We start from the raw sequence: 24,336 nt of genomic DNA on the forward strand, positions 1-24,336 counted from the left end.
ACCCCTTTTCCCTGCCTCCCCTGAGGAAGGGAAGGAGCACTGCCCCATTTAGAGAGGTGTGAACGAAAAGATCGTTGGGGTGTTATTTGCAACCTACCCCCTCACATCCATCACGGAAAGTTAGCGTGAGTCACCAACAGCTCAAAATAGACCCAGGTACAGAGCACCAGGCCACACCAAACTTCCTAGCAAAACTTGAAAGGGTTTTTCTGCTGCTCTGAAACAGATATGCACCATGGCTGAGATCTGCATTTTTTTAACCTCTTGAAGTCCCAGCCTACGGTGATATTATCATAACCGCAGACTGAGTGTCCACACAAGCTTTCTGCCTCCAAGTCTGCTGTTCAAGATTCACCTCACTGTGTGAAGGCAGGTGATACTTTAGTCTCTGACAAGGTATCTACATAAATACATCCAGTGCCAGAATCCGTTTGTAGCCTACACTGCTCTTTAGTAGCACACACACAATGAAGCTAGTGGATATTTGAATCCTTATTTATTTTTAAATGTTATGTCATTTTCACTGGCAGCAAAATAGTGCATCACAAGCATGCAAAGAAGCACAAACCTCAACCCTGTAAATACATTTTTGCGTGCTTTAAAAACCATAGCACAGAACAGCGCTGCCGGCACATTTCAAACCTGGAGGATGAAGAATTCCATGTGGAATAAGCGTGCAGCAGCAGGGGCTCGTGAGCAGGGGCGGCCACTCAGCACTGTCAAAGTAAACAGCCAAGGGAAAGCAGCTGGGGCATCTTTGACACGTTCAGAGATGGATCTCCTTTTCTTCCTGTGGCTGGCAAGTAAGTGTACAAAGCCAGATAAGGAGTAATTTAAACTGTGTATAACTCAAATGTAGGGTCCTACAGCAAAGGCACTCTTGGCCAGATACAGGACTGGCAACAAGATTCATACATGGGTCCGGGACCCTGAGAACAGGGCACCGTTGCCCTGGGTTCACTTCCAGTGGAGAAGAGGAGATGAAACTCTTGTCTCTGAAGACTCTTAACACGAAAAAGGCCCCTTCCTATATACTATCAAAGCACTGGAGAGGCAGGATCCTAAGCTGTCACACTGCAACACCCTCACTTCTCCACCTCCCCAAATCAATGCAAGTTTGCTTGTTTATCTAATAAAATACTTCCTAACACACCTTTCATGCCTGCAGAGAAGGCTTTCTACTATAAACAGGGCTACTTACCACAGCAGAAACCATAATGCAAGCCTGACAAGAAAGCCTGTCATGCAAAGGACTTCACGTTATCTTTATGTATGATCAAGAGCTGAATTCAAGACTAAGGGTTGCATCTGAGCTACACCACAGTGCAGATCAAGAAGAGTAGCCCACGGAGCTGGCTGCAGAAGCATTCCCAGCTGCTGGGCATGAACCAGGGCAAAAGTGACGCAGGCAGGACACTCTGAAGCAGCATTAAGAGCAGCTTTCATAGAAGCTGAATTCACTTTTCATGGCTGGAGGACAACGGTGATTATATAAAGGCTATCTACTGAGAGAGGAGGTTTTCTAACAAGTCCTACTACTTTTCTTCTCATCTGCTCTGGCTCTGCTGATATCTCTCGTGCTCCACTCCCTACCCAGCAGCAAGGATGCCCAGCTACAGCAAATGGGAACTCAGCTTAGGGAGAAGTTAGAGGCATTTCTTATCAACCAGTACACGAAAAGCTTTAATTTAGTAAGCCTTGGGAGGAAGGAAGCCATTTAAAAGGAAACCAACAAAATGGCCACGTTGTATTGTCAATCCACAGCACTTTGTAACAACTCATAAAAGAAACACCAAATTACAGTAAGCACCTGCAGGTGGAATTAGGGTCTCTCTAGCACCTAACTAGCAACACCCCGAGCTTGTCCCAAAGCCACGTGAGTTGCTTGCTTATCCCCATCTCACACCCTGCAGCCCACGTAAGAGCTGTCCGTGTCATCCTGCTTATTTGCTAAGTAACACCCTCCTACAAAGCTGTTCACAAACGACTCATTTCTTCTTCCACGCTGTCTCTGTGCAGAGCCAAGGGTACGAACGGGAGCTGCACGCCGGCTGTGCCAAACTTCCCGTTGAAGAATGGGGCAGGTTGAGAAGTGAGCACAGGGGGTTTGTGGTGTAAACAGACAAGTGAGGGCTTGAAGGTGATCTTAAATCTATTCCCATCTGAGAACCTGGTTATTATCTGAACATTTCCTGTGTGAAGAATGCGGGGTGGAAGTCATAAAAGGGCAGACTTGACATTTGCACGTTTAAGTTTAGCAGTCCTGAGCGCAACACAAGCCATGCAATTTTATATCCCGTACCATCATATTGTCTCCCCATTTTGCCACTTCTCAAAGGTAGCAAACCCCTTTCCTCCTGAACAGAAGGCAATTTACAAGTTTCTTAAAATAATACACACAAAATAACATATAGGGAATAAAAAAATTCTTATAGTTAAAGAAAAATTAAAGGGGAGATCCAGCTAGAACTTGCAGACTTGTCATCATCTCACTTGTCTCAACGTGTTCCCTGTAAAATGGAGATACAGGCAACAAGATGCCTTACCAGATGATGGGAGCTCTGTTCCTTGGGACTCATTATGAAGTGAACTATCAAAAAGCCAATGGACAAATGCATCTGCTGAGGCTGTACACACAGATGGCTGAATTTCACCCCTGTGTCTGCAGGATTAACAATAAACCATGTCAGAGACTGCCACCGAACAGCAGCTGACAGCATCCCCTCACTGTAGAATCACCAGACCCTGCAAAAATTCAGTGAGCACATGCAAGGAAAACAGAAGTCCCCACCTCTTCCACTTATCTACCGGAGTCTGACGTGAGCAAAAGCACAATATGAGAGAGGTTCCCACAGAGGACTACTGCTCCTACAGCAGGGGCACACCAAATTCTGGGAGGTATCCAGAATTCAGGCACTGCAGAGTGGGAAGGGGTTTGCATTCAATGTTCAACGCGAAGCCAGAGACATTCACTAACCAATGGGTTAGTGCAGCCAACATGAGCGCTATCTCTTTTCTCCTTGTACTTTCCCAACCTCTGCTTTCCCTTAACCCCGATTTTGCAGGTGCATGACAGACCAGCCAGGACAAGAGCTGCACATGTGGCTGCAGTATTCCCACCACCAGCAGGAATCTGTCACCTCCAGGTGCATTGCTCAAAGCCATGCTATGCTTCACTGGGAGATACACAGCAAGCAAAAGGAAATGAAAGCCATATGCATGAAAACAAGCAAGACAAAGCCGCTGATATCTCAGCAAAGTGGCCCATGTAGCCCCTGAGCATGGGTTTCTCAAACTGGGAGATGACACTAGTGGACGTGCGATGGAGAATAGGGATGACTCCAGTCCAGCTTGCATGGGGGAAGCTGGAAAACTGGCACCTGCATTAGCCTGTCTGCAGGTTACACTAACTGAGAGGGTTTGCCTGGTGGAAGGATCATTCTTCATCCAGTCTCACTACCTGCTGTGCTAGATCTTTTGTCTTCTTTAACTCAAGCCTATTAAAGTTTTCCTTGCAGCTCCATGCCCATTTTCTTCCCATCGCACATATCGTCCACAGCCGTTCCAAATCCTGTGTTTTCACCTCCTTCCACAGTTCTTCACTCATCCTTTGCAGACAGCTTCTACATGAAGTTCATTCTCTTTATACTCAGCTTCTCCCTGGTTCCTGCCTCCCAAGGTGCTAATTACAATACAGTTTATTAGCCAGGCACATAACATTTAGACTCTAAATTTGGCCTGCTTTAAATGAAGCTAGACACCACCGAAGCAGTCCACTGCAGTCAATAACAGGGAAGGAGATTTTTCAGAAGCACTTAAGTGGCTTTGGAACAAGAGTCCCATTTTCAAAGAGACACTTAGAGTAAGTCACTTTTGCCAATGAGAGTATGGCTCAGAAAGCATCTTTGAAAAATAATACCCTCAGGCTCTTTTAAAATCCATCACTACCAAAGAACAAGTAAAGCAGCCCCGAGTAGCCTTTTCCTGTGAAGGCTCAAAAAGCAAAGGGTTAGATGCTTCAACCCCGTGGTTTCGGGCAGGTGTGAAGGAAGCAGGGATACCATTCAGCTGGCAACAAGGCTGCATCACAGCCCAGAGTGAAGGGAGAAGCCTCACAGATCATCCACAGGTAGGATAACACAAAATTACCAGGCCATTAATTCATTTAATTCAACTTATTATGGTAGCTGATAGAGAACTGGTTCAGGATCCAAGCCAGGGTGCCTCTTTCATTCCAGGTACCGTCACTGTAGCAGCTGAGCGCCCATCATCCCAGCCCACAAGATGCCCATGAAGCCAGACAATACCATAGCTAGCACATTTGCTGATGGAGAGAAAAAGCCTAAAGAAGGCCTGGGGAAGTCCATGACAAAGCCAGGAAATGATCCCAAACTTCCCTGGTCTGCATCTTCACCAGAAAATACAAATAGTTGTTGTTCCTCAGCCAACAAGCATTACCCCATGGGCAAAGCTGTCCTCTCCCAAGTCTGCCACATGTCGCATTGTCCAAATGCGAATGAAAACAGATTTCTCTGGGCACGAACATTAGTCTTGACTGATGAAGGGAGTCAGTTTGGACATGACAGCTCTGGACAGCCAGCTGCAAAGTAAGAGCCTGGCTTGAAAACATTACCCACATGTGGCAGGAATGTTCCTCTGTCCCTGCCAAGATGCCATCATCAACAGAATCTGCCTAGCCAGTACTGGCTCAGAGGAAACAAGTTGCTGTTTCCCCATCATTTAAACTCTCACTTGTGTGAGCAGCGGGGGCGAGGGAGAGGGCAGGGAAATACACAGTGACACAGACTCCTGGAAACACTCCATGAACTTAATTTTTTGTGATGCTGTCTGGATACCAAGAGTTCTGAGCATAATCAGGACGCTGAGAATCAAATTGAAAGTGTCTGAATCTATACACTATGCACCACAGGGGGCAAATAAAGGAGATAGCAAAGGTCATTTTAGTTTCAACTTGCATTTCCAGTGTAGCAAAGTTCTGTGCATCTCTTAAAGACCCCATGCCTTGAAGCCTCTGTGTGATGCCTAACAGAAATCCATAATGTTTTGGTCAAATTCAACATTGGAGTAACCAAATTCAACACTGGAGTAACCAGACACACTCCATTCATGCCAAAAGGCACTGTTAGCTAAACCAGAAGACCCCACTTTGCCACAGGCCATTTGTAGAACATTTTTGCTCGTTTTGGCCAACTACTCCCCCAGAGTAATGCCATCTCAGAGCAAGTCATTTTGAAGGTGGGGACACAGAAGTATGGAGCTGGGACATTACAGGAGAGCCTGGGAAAAAACTTCCAGACATGAGACCATACAACCTTATACTGATTCCCAGACTCACTGTGGCTTCCACAAGAAAGAAATCCAATTCAGTGAAGCCATATAATGACTATTTGCTGCAGTCCCACTTGAACTACTTTCTCCGTATGTAAAAGGAGCTCTCCAAGAAGTTAAATTCTGCCTTGCTACCTCCATCTCAGACTCTCCCTCCCTTGACTCAAAATCCCAACTATGCAGAGTCCTCAACTGTTTTCAAGCCCTGACCCTGAAGAAATAAAAATCTTGTGTCCTGGATGAAAACAAGCCAGTTTCTCCTGCCAGCAACCCTCTGGTCCCAGCAACGCAGCGAAAGCAGAGAGAATTTGCATCCAGATTTACCTCCGAGTTGTTACCCTGCTAACCAATTGCTCACTGGATACCTGCCCACAGAATACCAAAGATGCAGTTTATTCATGTGGGAGCATCTTGAAAACTCAGATAATGACAAGGGACCCTGGGCACTGTTCAGAAATATACTTCAAGAGTTTGCAGTTTGAAAACAACACAGAACTAATTCTAGAGGCTGCATCCAATATTTCCCAAGAGTCATTATACACAACTACAGCAATTCATTAGGGATCTGTTTAAATAAGAAGGCAAAATAAAAATTCTGGCAAAAACTTGTCCAGCATTGAATTAAGCTGAAAGATTCAAATCAATAAATGCCATCTCAGCTATGAGAGGCTACACCATAAGACCCAAATGCTTCCACAAGACACAGCAAGAAGAAATTTGAAACTTCTGCCTTCTCGGTAAGAGCTAGCACTGAGATTAAGAGCAACGCAGCAGCCTTGATGCATCCTAATCCACAGAAAACACTGGACTTCTGTACAGGGCCAGCATTTCAGAAAGCTTGCACCAAATGACACAGCAAACCCACAAAGCTGTGCCTCTAGCACATGGTTTGCTAGTGTGGCTTAACTTCAATAGCCATCTAATAACTCCCAAGATGTTTTTGGAATCCATTCATTCAGAGAGATTTGTCAATGCAGAAGTGGCCTCAATCAAGCAAATAAACTCTTGGAAGCGAACGGTTTATCTAGCTCCATGGAATACTTGAAATCTTCCTTTTTCAGCCCTTCCTCTCAAGTTCTTTAAACTTGGTAGGTTTGAATCCCAAAGACTATGGAAAAGCTTTGCAGTAACTCCAAGCCAGCTCCCTTGACATACTTTTTTTTAATAGTATTAAATACCACAGATTACATCAAGAGAAGAAACAGAAAACAAACCCCAACCTAGACTAGCATCACAGCACTGTGACACAAGGGCTCAAGCTAGCTATGTGGTTTTTGATACCACCTTTGGATGACAGAAATACAAAGTTGGGGCCAAAGCACCCCTCTTTGGACCAAAGCTGGAGAACACGAGATACAGCAGGTTCCTTGCAGGAACACAATTGAGCTCAGTGGGCATTCACTGCACTGAGCACCTCAGACGAGACCGACTACAGGATCACCCAAACCAGCTGATGTTACAACACTAACATCACCACCCTTCACAAACAAGCAACCCTAGACAAGGCATCCCTTCAGCTAAAGCTCCTGTCCCTCTGCCAGCAGCTGCGCTGACTTCAGACATAAGGACCTGCATTATAACTAGCCATAGGCAGCAGGAAACAAAGTGTGCATCTCATGCAGAGGCTGAAAGGCCCATTGTAATTAACTGCTCTCGGCCCTGTACGTTGAACAAGACAAAAAACAAAAACCACAGTTTTCTTTTGCTGGTAAGCCCTAAAAATCCTGCCCGCTATTTCTCATAAAGGGCCTATACGCCCAATGCTTTTTCTGCACATCACACAAACCGCAAAGGTTAATTCCCACAATTATCAAATTTTACAGACAACGTCTGCAGGACAGAAAGAATATCACTGTGTTCTACTTGCACAGGCACGTGTTCCTCCTTGGGCTGAACCTGCTTGCTGCCCGGTGGCACACCACAAAAAACAGTGACTGACCACCAAGGGCAGACAGGATCCAAGCACAGGGAAAACCATTTACCCAATGCCAGCCAACATTTCTGCAAAGAGCATCTCAATGCTCAAACATGATTAACGGTTTACTTTAGCTCATGGGCGAGGGCGGATGCTCTCCCAGCAGAGCGCGGCAAGCATCCGATGGGGACATGCTCCCAGTGAGCACGGGAAGAAGGGCTGGGATCGGGGGAAGGTGGTATTTTAATTTTTGTCTTTGTTTTAAACATCCAAATCTATTTTAATTGGCAATAAAAATTAATTTTCCCCAAGGTCAAGTCCATTTTGCCCCTGACAGTAATTGCTAGTCTGTATCTCAACCCACCAGCTTTTTCACCTCATTTTCCACCCCTGCCCTGTTGAGGAGTGAGAAAGTGGCTGGGTGGGCGTCTGGCTGCAGTCCAAGGTTAATCCACCACAATACCTCACTCTTTGGATACTCTTTAAAAGAGAAAAGTTAAAGCTTTAAGAACAACTTGGCAAAAACAGCTTTACTAAACCATGACAATTACAGTTCTTCCCGCAGCTCAGAGGAACGACAAGAAGCAAGCCATAGGACTGAAAAACTGGAAATCTAAACTCAAGTTTTTCCTGTTTAAAAATCAAGACCTAGTGACATATTGTTATTTTTCTGTTGTTTCTCAGTTACAGGGAAAGAAAGGATCAACCCCTAATTTGGCATCTCAATACATCATGCAACACTCAAACTGTGTCAGGATGAGAAGTAAGCATGTTTCCAGTAGATTACAGTCATTAGCATGGCACAACAAGCAGCAGGACACCGCTGGGGGCATTTCTCCTTCCTATTTTTCAAAATCATTTTCTTTTAGTCAGTATTTTTAGCTTCTCTTTTGGAAGCTTCAAATGCTGCCCCTCTTCTCCCTTGACATTTCTCAGTATAGACATGTGTATGTGTACCTACAGGTCTAGTATTATTCAGATGTGCAGGGGACTTGTCCTGCTGCTGCATCAAGCAAGGCACATGCTCGTCCTCCTGCAGCCTTTCAGAGGTTCCCTTCAAGCCAAAGTGTGAGGTTTGGCCCACACTCCAGCATCATAACGCTTCCAAGCAACTCTCTGGTCTGCTGCTAATGATGTGCCAACCTGCGTTTGCACAAAGCTGAGGAGAGAAGTAGAAAGAGGTAGCAGCTATTTCACATCCTCCTTTTCAGAAATAAGAAACAAGAACCCCCAAAACAACTTTTTTGCAGCTCTTCCTGTTGAAGTTCTACTGGAGAAAACAAAGACCATTCATTGTTTAACACGATGGGTTGCAATCCTATGAAGTTATGGTATTTTCTCACTCCCTGTTATCCCTTTGGAGGATTAAAGGGATGAAACAAATCTGAAACTACAGAAAACTCAGAACTCTGTCCTGATACGGCAAACATACCAATCACTGCTATCCTCTGGCCATCCTGCGTTAGAATGTAGGTGCTCCCTGCCAGCTGACAGCATGCAAAGTTCCACCTAATACAGGTTACAAGCAGACTCCAGAAAAAAATACTTACTTTTCATCTTACATAAATTTATAGAATAATTCACCTGTTTTAGGAACATAGAGAGCACCACTACCTGGCACCTTGACTGTAAAGCAATTCCCTATCGTTTCATTAGATTCTTCAGGCATTAAACTGTTAAGTATCACCATAAAATACATGTATGCAATATACGCTTCAAGGCTGTTTCTTAGATATTGACCCAAAACCAATGCTGATTTCAATTCAGTCAAAAAATCTAACTTTTAGTTATATTTAGTTTACTAGTTTATATTGAGTTTACTATACATTTTAAAAAATGAAAAGTGAAACGTTTCTACACCCACACCACACAACTCTTCCCAAACAGACAAGCTTTCTTTCAGTTTCTTTGTGGTAGAGTTTGTAGTTGCCTTTTTGTTAGGGAAAAAAAAACCTAGAGAAAATGTTGCATTCGGATGCAAACATCAAAGCACAAAAAAAAAAAAACAAAACCAACTTGAAAGCAAACCTGACATAGTTGCTTCAGAAATCATAACGCTGGGTGAGTCACGAAGACCTCAATAGAACGGAATTATCCCGGTTCCTTCAAACACTTCACTGTCATTTTGTGGATCACCACAAAACTAAATTTTAAGTCTTTTTCCACTTTCAGTAAACTTAAGGCATTATGAATTATACAGGTGAACAGCATGGTAAGTGTTTTAAAAGGACCTTTAAATATTAAAAATAAGACAATTCCAGCAATCCTTGCCCAGAAAACGTATAATTATGTAGCATGGAAAAACAACTTCTCTGTTCCCACACCTGCCCTCACAGCCACTTATCTAAAAGTCACTGGGCCTGCAAACATGCAGAAATCATCCATGCGATAGCTGCACACACCAAAAAGATAAAGATTTTAAAAAATATAGGGAAATCAGCTGGCTGCGTGATGAGGGGAAAGGATACTATGAAGGGAGAGGCAACAGAAAAGAAAAACAAAAATCAAATCAAAGCACATCACTTTTCTTCTTCTTGAACCACAGGAAAGAAACAACAATGACGATAAATATTCAAGCAAACCTGAAACAAAGATTTTGCTTTTATACTGCAAGCAGTCATCTAAAATTATTGAGCGCGTTCAGATACTGCTGCAATATGAGGCCCGGTAAAAGATCTGCAACTTCAATACAACGGGCACTGTGCACCAGCAGAAGGAGGGGGCCTGCTTCCCTCGCTTCAGTAAGGAATATTTAGGTATCAAAATGCAGAAGCACATCACATTCAGAATAAGGCTGGAAGAGAGAAAGTTGCTAACAGGCGAGCTTAAGAAATCTGATTTTAGTTCTGATGTCTTTCCTAGATTTGCTAAGTGAGGAGGGGCAGTCCCAGTCATACCTGTGCTGTAGGTCTTCATCTCTACACGATTACAACTGCATCCCCACTTAAAATCTGGGAAGAAGGAACAGTTCCTTTTCTCCATGCTTTGATCCATCCACTCAAACTGAAACATCTTGGATGCAGGGACCATCTCTAAACATTACAGAATGCTTCCCATAACAAGGCAGAGTCCTCCCAGCACCGATGGAAAGAAGTGCCAGACACTCTGGGAACTCCCTCAACAGCTTGCTATCTCGATTGATTGTACTGATACCGTATGAAGCGTGGCAGTGTGAAATCCCTACTTAGTGGAGCAGGCAATGCTATTTGCATTGCAGTATGTATCTACAAAAAGACAGAGTCTAGTGGTTGCTCCAAGGTGACCTGGAGACAGGACTCTTGGGGTTCTAGTCCTGGTTTTGCTGCAGAGTTATAACAAAACTTGCTACATCAAAATCAGTGGCCCATTTTTCTATGCAATAGGAAAAATTAATTCTTCCGAACTTCACTGGGGCACTTAAAGGAGTTACTGCACAAAGTATTATCATGTGTTTATTTAAACTTCATTGGATGATGCTTAAAATATATCACTTTGCAACTTCATCTAGTGTTGATCAGAAGACAAAGCTACACTAATTCATCCAAGCTGCAACCTCACCCACTAAATAGTATGCCATTGTTTAATCTTGCTACTGTGAAGGAATAACTAGAGACTGAGGAATATACAAGTAAGGAAACATTTTAGATTATTATACACAGAAGACAAATTCTTCTTGATGAATTGCAGAATAACTCTTTTGAAGCAATAAATTTACACTGCCATAGCAGAACAGAAGCTGGCTTTTGGTCCTTTACAATATCCTGAAAGTAAGGGAAAAGAAAGTCCATGCAACCTGAGAGACAGCCCTTTCTGGGAACCAGGGAATATGTGCTCCCTTGCAGAGAAGGAGAGAGTTCAACTGAGCCTTCTCTGGGACAGGGGCTGCATTACTATTTAAAGAGTCACACTGCATAAAGTTACTAAGCAAGAACACCACGGACCTTCAGACCAATGTATTCTCTGATCTAATCCAAGATCCCTTTAAACCTCAGCTGCATTAATACTGCAGGCCATTAAAACTCAGAGCGCTAGTTGTCACATAGGCACACCGCAAATGCTAAAGGGATTTTGGAAGCGAAGGCTGGCCAAGAGAAATGAGACTTTGGTTTTACAATGGATCATAACATTTCTAACAGGCTGCTCTTTCTTTCAGGTCTTGCAAATATCACTTGGCCCTTACAGAGAAAAGGAAGAACTGCCAAACTTTCTGCTAAAAATAATAAAAAAATTAAACGCTAAAATAAATTAGTCCACACTTACACATCAAGTGCATTTTGCCTTTAAATACATTTAACCAAGAAGGCATCAGATTGTAAGTTTGGACTTACTCTGCAAATGGCACACAGTATACAATGTAAGAGAGAAACAACATGTTGTTATCTCTGTACCATTTCATCTATTAGTAGTAGATAAAACTTTAAACCAAAGTATAAGTGCCAGTTGCTCACAAGCCTTCCTGGTGCTCGAAAATCCAACCTACACCTGGATCAGAATTTGTTTCTATTAATTTATATTAAGTTTTTAAGTTAATGAGTCAATGCCACACTCCCGACCCAAGCCTCCCAGGAGTCTGAAGGCATCAGAACCCAGAGCTGGATCTGGTTTCTCCTCCACCCTGCAGTCAGAGACCCAAAAAACATCAAAAGGCTTCTTAGCAAAGAAATATGAATGTAGTCAGAAGAGCTAGTTTAGAATAACTTTCTGCACAACTCAGCTGCAAAACAGACAATATGCTCTAATGGGAAAGGCATACTAGAAACAACTTTCCAGAAATAACATTGCCAGCAAAGATATATTAAGGGAAAATGAACTGTAAGCAATAACCAGCCAATGCTTGGCAATCTTCATCCCCACTAAAACATTTATTTTCACGCCATATTTTTTTTTCCCTTTAAATACCCCAGTGACAAATAAATTATGAGCATTAGAGCTAATTTATTACTCAGCACTGCTGAGGATGGAAAGAAAAAAAAAAACGGGACAGCAGTATTTTAAAGCCGATTCTTATTCTAGGAAAAGCAATACTTTAATAAAAACAATATTAAATTCACTGGGAAAAACTGCTCTTGCAGTTAAGTCATTGGACTGAAGCACCTGAAACCGGAATTCCTTCCTCTGCCAGACTCTTCATCTGCCCATGCCTATGCCATTCGGGCTCTGCTTTTGTTAACCAAGCAAAAGCTTTATCAATAGCTTCAGCAACAGAATCAAGCCCTTAATCTCTGCCTCAGTTTCCCCACCTGCAACATTTCTCCCACCCAGTCTACTCAGACTGCAAATAATCAGGCGCAAAGTCTGCTGTACAGCACCAAGCACAACAGAAAGCTTTGAAGCACTGCAGTGCTCCTATATTAAAATTGTCTTTAATGACATCCTCTATGCAGACCTCTCCACTGACTTCAAGGAGAGTTTGACCGGGTCTCTACAACAGGAAAACAGTATTGTATTTGTCACATTTAACACGTGAGGGGAAGGGGTTGCGCACCAAAGCAACTTAAAAATCCAAGAGGCAAATTCTGCTCTTAATCCCCTAGTTCCCTCGTGTCCGTCTCACAGGACCCCTATTTCTGTTTGTTCTAGCAGGAACCCTTTGATGATTAACTTCTGTATTTATCTTTGATAGTTATTTTTTTCCCAAATATGGAATTTTAAACTTTTTATTAATATCCCAAATCCCAGTAGCAATAAAACTGAACAGAAGGAGCCTGTCTCATAGACCACATATGCACACACAATCTCACCTGGACTTACATGGTACTATTTTTACTGCAGATACGTTAAGAGGGCTTTTGCAAGCTGCAGTCAAACACTGCTGCATGGGCAAAGCACTAGCCAGGAAGTTAAGCGTGGCTTAAAAGTTTTCATTCAGCAAAACAAGAAACAATTTGGCATTCATTCCCACGCAAACACCAATGCACCCTCCTTGGGAGGGACCAATTATTTTCCTTTCCATCTCATGCTCAGGCCAGTCATCCTCTATCACTTGATAAAACACATGAATAGCTGCATTCACAGCTGCAGCAAACAGAGACATCTCAGTAAAGCTCTGTAAAAACAGCTATCCAGAGCACACCAAATAACTGTTTCTCAACGCTCTTCCCATATGCATGCCCTTTATCTAAAGAAGCCCGTGACTTTGGCAGATGTTGGGTGCTTGCAACTAGGTCAGTTTGAACCAGAGCGAGCCAAGGCTAAAGGCTAGGGAGAGAATTAAATTGCGCTCCTGCTCCACAAACTGTGGCTGTCAAACCGAGAGCTCTTCACCTTCTGCTAGAGCAATGATTTCACCAGTGGCTAGGCAAAAGCTTTGACTGGCAGGGTGATGAAATGCCTCGGCGATAAACCATCAGGAGCACTTGGAACGTTATTACCAGTTAAAATATTCCAAAATATAATGCAAGTAGGAATTCAGGGGTGGGAGGGACAGGGAGGGAAGCGTTGCCAAGGTATGTGAATCAGCCTTATCAAAATCCTCATCGCTGCACGGCCGGCATGACTGATCACACTGCTGCATTCACCTGAAAGGCACAAGGCTCCGGCTGGAAAAGGGAGGTTCCAGCCTTTCCCTCCTGGTGCCATCTGCACCAGTAACGCTCGGCTCTTTAATCCACAGACCTACGCCGCAGGAGAGCAACCGGGGTGGAAATCATCTGGGCTTTTAAAAGTTGCTGCGAAAACCTTGAGTAACTTCTGCAGCAGGAATGCCTGCAGACTACAAGCAGCATTTTCCCCGCTGCCACTGCAGTTGCTGGGAAATTCAAGTTTCCAAAAGCACGCAGAAGTAATTAAATGAAGCCAAATAAATGCATACACAAAACCTTACAAGAATATGCAAATAATAGGGTGTATTCAGCAGCCCCAGAAATCAAGGCAGCAGCACAGGCTTGCATTTGCATAAACTATGCAGGATACAGCACCAAGTCATTTTGGAACATGTGCATTTTGCAAACAGCAAGCACACTAATTGACAAATATTTTGGAACGTGATATTGATCAAATACTCCCTAAAACTTCACATGAAGAACCTCAGAGACACTGTACTAATTAACCACAGACATCCACTACTGGCATCGTGGGGTATTTTCACTGCTGAGTTCTGTGGGAAAAGAATTGGACTTTATAGATTTTTATCAGCATTTATTATTTATAAAGCCCTGTTGGCAAGCACAACATTTTATGAACAAATAAAAGTGAATGATCTTTGCTTCAAAACCACATAATGAATGAATGTCTACTTTGTACACACATTCAATCGGGTGCTGCTAGTTTATTGTGCAGAGAACACGGAAAAAAGAAGTTTTTACATCTCTAAAAAGAAATAACAATATCCACTTCTAAATGTACTAACACGAAAGCCAAGCCCAATCAAAACTGAGCTCTTCAGTCACTCCTAAGAAGCCAAGCCCCCACCTTGTTTTCTTAACAAGCTGAGTTTTTGCCCTCATGGTCTCCCTGTGCACAGCAAGGCAGACAAAAACCGAGGAAACCGACTTGTCACCGTATAAGGCAAAAAAAGGTTTCTCTTCCTGAGTTACAAATAACTAGGGAAAGTCACACATGTGGCCAAGCAAAGCAGAAGTACGAATACAGTACTCGCTCACTGCTGACAGGCTAAAATTAGTAGTTTATTCAACTGCCCAGAACTACACGCTGTGTCTGTCCTCTGCAGCATTCCCTATTTGTCTGTCTTTCTGTTTGCTCTCCGCTTTGTCTCGCCTGCTAATTTGTCCCTTGGGGAGCAGCCGGCACACCACCACCGAGCCCGACAGCCCCTGCTCATCCCCGGAGCCCCAGTAAATGAGTATCCACTTGCAGCTACACCTGGGCAACTCTGCAGTGCCTCTGCTGATTTCACCCCCAAGACAGCACCTGAGAACAGCACTTGGCCCCACGGGACACTTCGTCTGCAAAAATGATTAGGGCCTCCACGCTTTCCACCAAGCACCTATCCTGCTCCTGCTTTCACTCCCTCACGACACCTGTAAGCACAGCGCTTGTCCAGATTCGCCTTAAGCACAGATTTACCCTCCAAAGATAATTCCACATTTGCATCTGTTCATTGTATGAAGAGCTGCGTGGTATTTGCAATGACGGAGGATAAATTATACAGGGAATGGAGGAACACTTGCACAGTGCAGCTGGGCCACTGCTTATGCATGCTGGGGATTGTTTTGAGTTTAGTTTTCCCTCTTTTTTTTTTCCCCCCACTGACCAGTTGTCTGTTACTGTTTGTGGATCCGGCTGGCCATGGGGGCCTGATGTCAAGCTGGTCAGGATGCAGTCCTGGAGAATGGCAGAGGGTAGGGACAGCAGCACCTCAGTCGAGTTAACCCCTCGGAGGAGGGAGGGAGGACTCCTGGAACCGCGATGGCAGCGGTGTTTTCCAGCCGGTGGGACTGGGGTGCGTGAGAGGGAGCGAGTGCACTACTCCGGTACAAAGCATGCCACAAGAGTTGGGGAAAACAGGAGAAGAAATGCTAAACTTTTAGCATTTCTTAGAGGAGAGAGCAACGCAAAGGAGTTTGAGGAAAATGCCATGCTTGGGACTATTACTGCCGATCCTATGCTCGGACACTGTAGTGAAGCGTGCAAATATACAGTCCTCTAGCAGGTCTATACATTTCCAGCATACTGGTGCCCACTGGGTGACATCAGCTCAGTGGACTCTTCCTTGGCCATTACTTTGACGAAGGATTATCCCACGCTCATTCACACTGACAGCTCATTTTGCAGGTAGCTCACTGGAAACAATATATTTACTTACTAAGGTGTTACTCACATAAAAGATGTCCCTGTCTGGCTCCTACAAATTAAGTGACATCCACCTATACTCACATAGGGTATAGAATTACTGAATTTATCTCAACAGATGTGATGTAGTTTCCTTTGGAATGACAAATCCCTTCCAAACTAAACTTATGCATTATATTATATGGAGATGGCTGCTAATTGCCATTTCCATATTAATAGGGCATATTAACCATGGTTGGTTTAGCCACATACCTTGAAAAATTATAGATCACGTTCAGTACAAATTTGCATAAGTAGTTTGAGCACGTGAGAGAGGAGCAGTGCTAAATACTGAATACAAGTACAGAATGCAGAGACCTTACACTTACTGTATAATATATTACGTGTATGGCCTCAAAAACCCTCAGAGATTATGAATACATTTCTTTTCCATGGAAACTATAATTCTCAAATCCAGCATGCTATTTTGAGAAATTTAAATCAACTATACACTTACATCTGCTGGAAGAAGAACACTTCATTTTCACAGGCTGCCTCTCTCGACGTATACTCAGAGGCACAAGCACAGCCGTATGGACATCTTTCCAACTCTTCTACTACAGTTCTGCCTCTGACACCAGATCTCCCTATGCAAATTCAGTGCAAAGTCCTATTTTGACTGTTCTCTACCTACCACCCAGGCTCACGGAGCTGCTGTGCTTAACACCGCTGCATCACTTGAAGAGGACAAGGAAAATCAGTAACGCAGGAGGCACGAAGCAAATGCCCCGCTAGTTTTTCTTGGTATTTATACAGCATAAACGGGAAAGGCTGGCATTTGACCCGCGTTACCAGCCAGCTCGGAAACCAGCAGCAGTGGCGAGCCAGCCCGCACGCAGAGCCGTGCACCGGCGTTTCGGGAGTCCAGGGACCGGCTGCAGAAGTTACCGCCGCACACGCGAGGGGGACGGCGGAAAGGTAACCCCTCACACTGCTGAGTCATTTAAGCCGTGAAACGCTGGGCTGTTGTAAAGCCCACCCGGGGGGCGGGGGGGCTGCCCGCCGAGCTGCCCCGGCTGCCAGGAAACTTCCCCTCCACTTCTGCCGGCGCATCCCCCGCTCCGCGGCGCGTCCCCCGCCCGGCAGCGGCCGCCGGCTCAGCCCCGCCGCGCCGGCTCGGCAGGTAGCGGCGGGGGGGGGCTCCGCGGGCCGGCTCCCACTCACCAGGTAGGCTCCCACCGTGCCCTGGGCCAGCATCAGGGCGCACTCGGACACCAGGAAGAGCTGGATGCTGGAGAAGCAGGAGACCTTCCTCCGCCGCCTCCGCTGCCGCGGCGCGCCGGCCCCCGGGTGCTCGCCGCCGCCGCCGCCCGCCGAGCCCCGCTTCCCCGGCATCCTCCCGGGCACCGCCGCCGCGGGATGGCGGGCCCCGCGGCTGCTCCGCGCCTTCCTCCCCCTCGGGGTGCCAATCACAGCGGCAGCCCGCGGCGGCTGCCTCTCCGCCCGCGGGCTGCTGCCATGGCCAGCTCGCCGCCTCCTCCTCCTCCTCCTCCTCTCTTCTCTCCTCCCCTCGCCCTGCCACGCTCCCTCTCTCCGCCGGCCCCGCGCAGGCCGGATCCGCGCCCCCGCCGGCGAGGGGCGGGGGAAAGCGCGGGGCTGGCGCCGGCGGAGGCTCCGGCGCGGGCGGGGCGGCCCCGTCCCGGGATAGGCGCGGGGCGGCACGGCCGGCTCGTACGGCTGGGGGGGGGGGGCGGCCGCCGCAAGGCCCCTGCCCCGCTGCCCCCTGGGCCGCTCCTGCCGGTGCGGGGCCGGGGCCCGGGCGCGGAGGAGGCTCCCGCACGGGGCTGGAAGTTTTTCAGGCGGGTTGAGGGCAAGATGCCCCCAGATAGGCCCGGCCCGCATCTCCTTCCTGGCTGTCCTGGTTTCGGCTGGGAAATAGTTAACTGTCTTCCTCGTAGCTGGTAGAGTGCTGCGTTCTGGATTTGGTATGAGAATAACGTGATAACGCACTGATGGTTTAGCTGTTGCTAAGCAGTGCTTACACTGGTCAAGGACTTTCCAGCTTCCCATGCTCTGCCAGGTGCACAAGGAGCTGGGAGGGGGCACAGCCAGGACAGCTGACCCCAACTGGCCACAGGGCTGTTCCATACCATAGGACATCATGCTCAGTGTAGAAACCAGGGGGAGTTGGCCGGGGGCAGTGACCGCTGCTCAGGGACAGGACGGGCATCGGTCAGCGGGTGGCAAGCAATTGCATTGTGCATCACTTGTTTTGTACGTTCTTTGGTCATTATTATTTTCTCTTCCTCTGCTGTTGTATTCAACTGTCTTTATCTCAGCCCACAGATTTTACTTTTTTTTTCCCCCGATTCTCTCCCCCGTCCCACTGGGGGAGGGCGAGCGAGTGGCTGTGTGGTGCTTAGTTGCTGACTGGGGTTAAACCACGACACTGGTGTCCCCCAGCTTGGGCGCCCTGATTTCATTCTCCTGCAAATGCTCTTTTCTAAAGGGCGAAGGGATGCCATATAACAACTGCATGTTCAAAAAAATGAACGGCAGTAGGCATCATGCTTTGCAGCGCTGCTGCCACATGGGCAAGCTTTTGCTCTCAGGCCTGTGCTTCGTGTCGCCAGCCACGTGTCTTTCTGATGGTGCCTTTTGTTGTCACTCCCACCTGGAGTTCTAATTTCAAGAGATATCTTCTTTTAAAAACCACTAATCATCACTTCTACTGTTACAGATCACATTCCTTGGTGGCATAATAGCAAAACCTGATCTGCTTTGCTCTTCAAGCGCACTTTTCCCGTTCATTTCTGGGTCCACACTGGGGGCTGCTGCCTTACTTCCTTATGTTATTAAACTTCCAGTTAAGTGGAAGTTTAGGTCCTTGATCCATTTGGTGCTGGGATGTCCGTGGCCTTTGAGAGGAACAGTTTTCTGTGGAAACATAAGTTACATTTTTCAAAAATAACTACATGATTTGGATCCTAAATTTCATTTTCGAAGGTGGTTGAGGCTTCGAAATTCCTGAATACGTAGGAAGATCCCTTTGAAAATGGAACTTAAGAACATTCTAATTTTTTAAGGCATAAGCCAGTCACCACCAGTCACACCAGAAGTCAAGATAACTGACATTTTAAATGAGCCCTTTTTTCTCCCAGCACCCTTTTTGAGTTTCTTCTCCCAAAATATCATCGTTGTCCAGGGTTGGCCTTTTTCATATGAGTACCTTTAATAAATACAATGCTGAAAATTAATCTTGAGCAGAGTCTCCACCCTGGTTGACGAGTCCTTACCAAGCCCAGCTGGTGTATATTGCCCCAGCAGAACTGCAGATCATTGCCGGAAAGAAATGCGAGATACCTGGCATGCTCAGCTGTTGCCCTTTGCTCATCAGCTGCCAGCAGCTCCCTCTGTGCTGAACTTTGGCTCGCCACAGCTTTTCCAGCAGGTCTGGGCCATATCAACAGGAGTCAATAGTCCCATCTACCCCAGGGACACGGTCTCCAACATTGATGGCCTGAGGCAGCATTAACAATTAGTGGGGAGAGCAGTCTGGTGCTTGCAGCTGAGTGGTCTTAATTTTAATGAGATACAGATCAGTCTTTCAGACATTGTGCACCTCACAAGATGCACTTTAGAAGCTACCCGAGACCTCAAATGCCAAGGGTTTTGCATGAGGTTATGAAAAACTGGCTCATCCGTACAGGGTTCTGCCAGTTCATAAGGTGTTTGTTTTCCATCCAGGGAAAACTGGTTCTTCCACCAAAAGAAAACAAAAGCTCATTTTCTTGAAATCTCTTTAGACTACAAAAGTGCTCATCTCCTTCCTAACATGTTTATTTAGGGACCTCTGCTATAAAAATTCTGAAGTTAGAAAGCTAGAAAGGTCTCTGCCTCTAGATGGGTAGATTCACAGACTAATTCAATTAGTGTGGCTAGACAGATGCTTTGCTCCAGATGGATGCTGTGGTGCGTTATAAACAGGACGGACAATCTAACAGACTTTTCAATAGGTGAAAACAGAGTGGTGTCTCTTAAAACACTTCAGCATATAGAATTATGGCAGGGGAAGTCTTAAAATTCCCTGGAAAAAAAAAACTTTTGCAGGCATGCTGGTCTTTCCAGTCAGCTTTTGCCTGCTCTAGGTTAGGTGCCAAAGGCAGCAAAGCTCTGAAAACTCATATAACTCACCAAGTGTGTATCTGGAGACCCAAGTAAACTGCACTTGCTACCGCAGTTGCCAATATTCAAGTCGATGCTTTAAAGCTCTTGAATATATATATATATATATATATATTATATGCAAGTGCCATCACGTGTCTTGATCACGTCTTAGACGTCCTGTTGGAAGAGTTTGTCCAGGCTGAGGAAGCAGATATACTGCTTGTCTGTCACAAGGAAAACAGCTGCTAGAAAAATTTGGCTCTAATACTAATTATCTGAAACATCTGGTTGGTTAGTTTATTGCAGCAGAATAAAATTATCGGTTAAATTTCTGTCCAGAAGAGATGGAATGATTGGATTTTTTTTTTCTCTTCTTTATGTTGTAAACTTGCACTTACTTCCTTTAGAAAAATTCCTCCTGGATTGCTCTGCTGAAAGGAAGAATGAGGGTCTTGCATCTCCACTCAAGTATGTCAGTAGATCGGAGTTTGCTTTCTGGCACCTTTCAACATGCCACATTCCTGGGAGATCTCAGTAGAATGCTTCAGGGATGGACAAATGACCTGTTTGGATTTAATAGTTAATTATTGTTATACCCAAACAGTTCTTCTGGTCTAAATTGACCCAGCTTTAACTACTAATGTGTGGAATACTAATGTTCTTGGATTATCATTGGCCTAGAACAAAAAGGGACTTTATAGCTACAATAGTCCCTTTTCCTTAGGGCTCAGTAGTTTTGCCAACGCAAATCTCAGGTATTTCCCCAACCAAAGCGAGCACTAGCAACTTTTTTCCCCACAGTAATTTGTATTAAATTTCTTGCAGATATCGTGTCAGATTTTTATAAACACTTGGACACTGATACCTGGGAGGCAACGTGCTGCCATAGATAAGGTTGGACACTGCAGTCTTTAATGGGTGAGCTCCCCGAGACAGTCTTATTACATCTTGTCTGCTGGACATCTCCTTGCTGAGTACCTGTGGACTTGTGTCAACATTCGCCTTTGGGTGACCTTAGCAGCTGGAGTTTTCTTGATCTGTTACCATCCTAAAACAATTTTTGCTTTAGTTCATTTTTTTCATCCTGTTTGTGGTTAATCTTATTGAAAATTAGCTGTGTAGTCATGTGTTTTAATACTAGACAGGCATAACTTTTTTCATCCGTGTCTAGAATCAGTGCCTATGGTATATGGGGTTTATGGGCTGGCACAGAAGAAGGACTGAGGGAGAGCTATGAAGGCTGGGGACCTTAGTGAAGCACTTGACTGAAATCCTACACCTCAAGGGGCAAAAGTGCAAACTTAAAAAGAAAATCTAAGCTTAACCATCAGCAGTGTTGGTAACAGGAGGAGGAACAGTAGAGGATGATTTTCCTTAAGCAGAGCTGGTGGAAACCTCTTCTGTGAAATGTGCCAAGGCAAGCAGCTGATCTGTATCGTTAGGCTTCTCTACAATTGCCATTGGAATCGTATTCCCAAAGCTTCCGGACATATTTTACAGTCCAGGGAGCTAATGTGCACCTCATCCAATACAGCCGCGCCGGAGCAGCGGTGGGCACCCAGTGTACCTATTTTTGCTGAGGATGCAGCAGAGAAAAACAAGGACAGGTGCTAAGAGAAGATGATGGTCTCACAGGAGACATATCGGTCCTGTGGTGCGTATTAAAAAAACCCAACAAAAGCAGTGCTGCGACCATAACTATTATCTTCTCTCACCAAAACTGCACACCACAGGCCTCTGGACATTTTCTGCAGGGCCACTGTGTATTTTATTGCTCTCCTTTACGCTGCCGTAGATCAGGAGCAGCTATTAGAGTTTGATACTCACCCAAGTGTCTGCATCCTCACCCTTCCCCATGGCTATGGTTTTCTGACAGGTGTTTGTGCAGTGCAGCGTTAGGGTTTCTGTCCTGCCCTGTGGCCCTGGGTGCCAGCCTAGCTGCAAATCACTGTTAATCTGGCATAATTGCAAGAGTGCATGAGGAACATTATCTTGAGAGCCACCTTCGGGGCACGCTTGCTTTGCTCTGCCAGGTTGACGCTTGTTCTGCCCCTTGATCTGGCAGAGTCGATGCTTTCACCTGTCTGCGAGGATCTCATAGCACTGCATTAGGTGCTGGAAAATAACGTTCCTGAGAGGTTTGCATTCTGCTCCGTTCACAATTACACCAGTGAAGTTAAAAATCAGGCACAGCTGTCTCAGATACCACTCTCGGACTACAACTGTGTGGGTTTCTTTCCAGGACAATGTAGCCATGTTGAGGCCAGTTTTCATTTGCTTTAAGCCATTTGGATGGAAGGAAAGCTCATGTGCTGCCAAAATGGATTTGCATGTAGCATAAATGATGTCTTCTCGGCACCAGATCTGCACCCCTGGCTGGTCCTGCTTGGTGCATTTGTCTGAGGGAAGGCTTAGATATTAAGAAAATGAGGAATAACTTCAGATATGTTCAAAGAGCAGGGAAGAACACATAAATAAATAAGAAATCCCAGGGCTCTAGCCAAGAGGCTTTTCCTTGGGATGGTTTTGAAATTCTTTTTGTGATCCTCTGGTGCAAAACCCTATGGATCAGCTGGTACAGGAGGGAGGTGACAGGAAAGGATTTTAATCATCTACCAGTGTAGAATGGGGCTATAAGCATGCACATTAGCCAAGGGTGTACAGCAGTAAGGAGGGTTGAGATTGGGACAGCTTGTGGATATATCAGCAGCTGTGATTTCCAAGATACCACGATGCTAACAGTTTTAATGCGATTTCTTTCTATAAACACTTCTGACTTTACTGCCTTGCTATTTTGAGTCCTGCTGGAGACTTGGACTCATTAAAAAGGCATTTCCTTCAGACAAGCTGATTAGATAGCTGTTCCTTCCCCCAGATGATGAAAGGCTGGAGAACACCTCACTAAGCTAAAAATTGCAGAAAATTAAGACACATTAGTTTAACAAGAGGTGCAGGTTCACCTTGAAATCTCCCACTATGAAAACAGTTAAAAAAGAGAGGAGATTCTTAAATGCAAGGATTGGATGACTTGTCTACAGTCTACATTGCATAAACCTGGCTCTTAACCTGTAATTATGGTTTTCCCAAATAAATGAGGCTCAGATCTGAAGGCAGCTGAGTGATCTCTAATGCCATTGACTCCATGAGACCTGAGGGCATGCGACACTTTTACAGGAGAACTAAGCACCCAGCAGGATCATGGTCTAAATGTAAATCAGAATGACTTTTGAATTAAAGCAATGTGATTTAGCAAACACAGTATAATTGTGGAGTACCTGCAAATATTGACATCAGCCTAACGCCTCATTTGGTAGGAAAGTTAATTTGCAGAATCAGAAAATGAAAAGCAAATTACTGGACAATAGGCTACCACTTTCCTGACTGTTAATCAGCATCTCATAAAGCAATGATTGTCTAAACTATAAGTCAGTATACAGTAAAAATATTTTAATTTCTTTATTGTAAGGATGAGACCTTGAAGCTCTAACTCTAGAAGATAATTCTATTTAGTCAATCAAAAAATAAAAAAGGGAATGTCATCTGTTTGTATTTTACAAATTGACGTGCATTTATGAAACAACTAAGATACCCGTGGTAGGAACACCTTATTACAAATGTTCTGCTTTCCTGCCACTGTCACACTCTGGAAAATATTCTTGGCCAGACTCATCTGTGGCTGATGATGCAGCAGAAGGCAATGTTCCCTGGAGTCAGTAAGAATTTGTCTTCCAGGTGGTGGGGTAGAACAAGGAGTGATGGTGCCATCTTTTGTGTAGGAAGTCACACCAAGCTCTCACACAGTTGCAGTTGCTGGTGACACATGGACACTTCTGCCCAGCTCTGAGCATTAGTCTTAGCGGGTCAGCCCAAAATTCATTCCTGGGATTTAATTTTGACCCCTTACTTTGGTTTTTTGTGTATAGCTGGACACAATTTGGTTCTTTCTATGTGCTTCCACCTCGTAAGTAACTTCCTTTAATAGCAAAATGCAGCAGAGCTTTTATATGAAAGTTTGTAAAGTGCTTTGGACCAAGGGGGCTATAAGCACTTTGTAAGCCAGTGGAGTTCCAGCCAGACACTGGACGGTTGTGCCCTGACGCTTCTTGCTAGATAATAACTTGATGGACCCCATACTTGTAAATCAAACTGTCTCCTTAATAAAGAAATTGTTTACGGTTATACTCACTGGCATCTTG

General features: G+C 45.0%; 1 protein-coding gene across 1 annotated transcript in view; it reads right to left on the reverse strand.

Moving 5' to 3' along the window:
* SLCO3A1 (solute carrier organic anion transporter family member 3A1) overlaps positions 1-17,675 on the reverse strand; it is a 152,084-nt gene extending 134,409 nt beyond the window's left edge. Inside the window, exon 1 of the mRNA XM_072870515.1 lies at positions 17,198-17,675. Within this exon, the coding sequence (XP_072726616.1) occupies positions 17,198-17,368 (171 nt within the window). The 5' untranslated portion in view covers positions 17,369-17,675. The remainder of the gene's footprint in view (positions 1-17,197) is intronic.
* Positions 17,676-24,336: the final 6,661 nt, after the last annotated feature.

Source organism: Ciconia boyciana, chromosome 8 (assembly GCF_034638445.1).
Source record: "Ciconia boyciana chromosome 8, ASM3463844v1, whole genome shotgun sequence".
In the NCBI taxonomy this organism is placed as follows: domain Eukaryota; kingdom Metazoa; phylum Chordata; class Aves; order Ciconiiformes; family Ciconiidae; genus Ciconia; species Ciconia boyciana.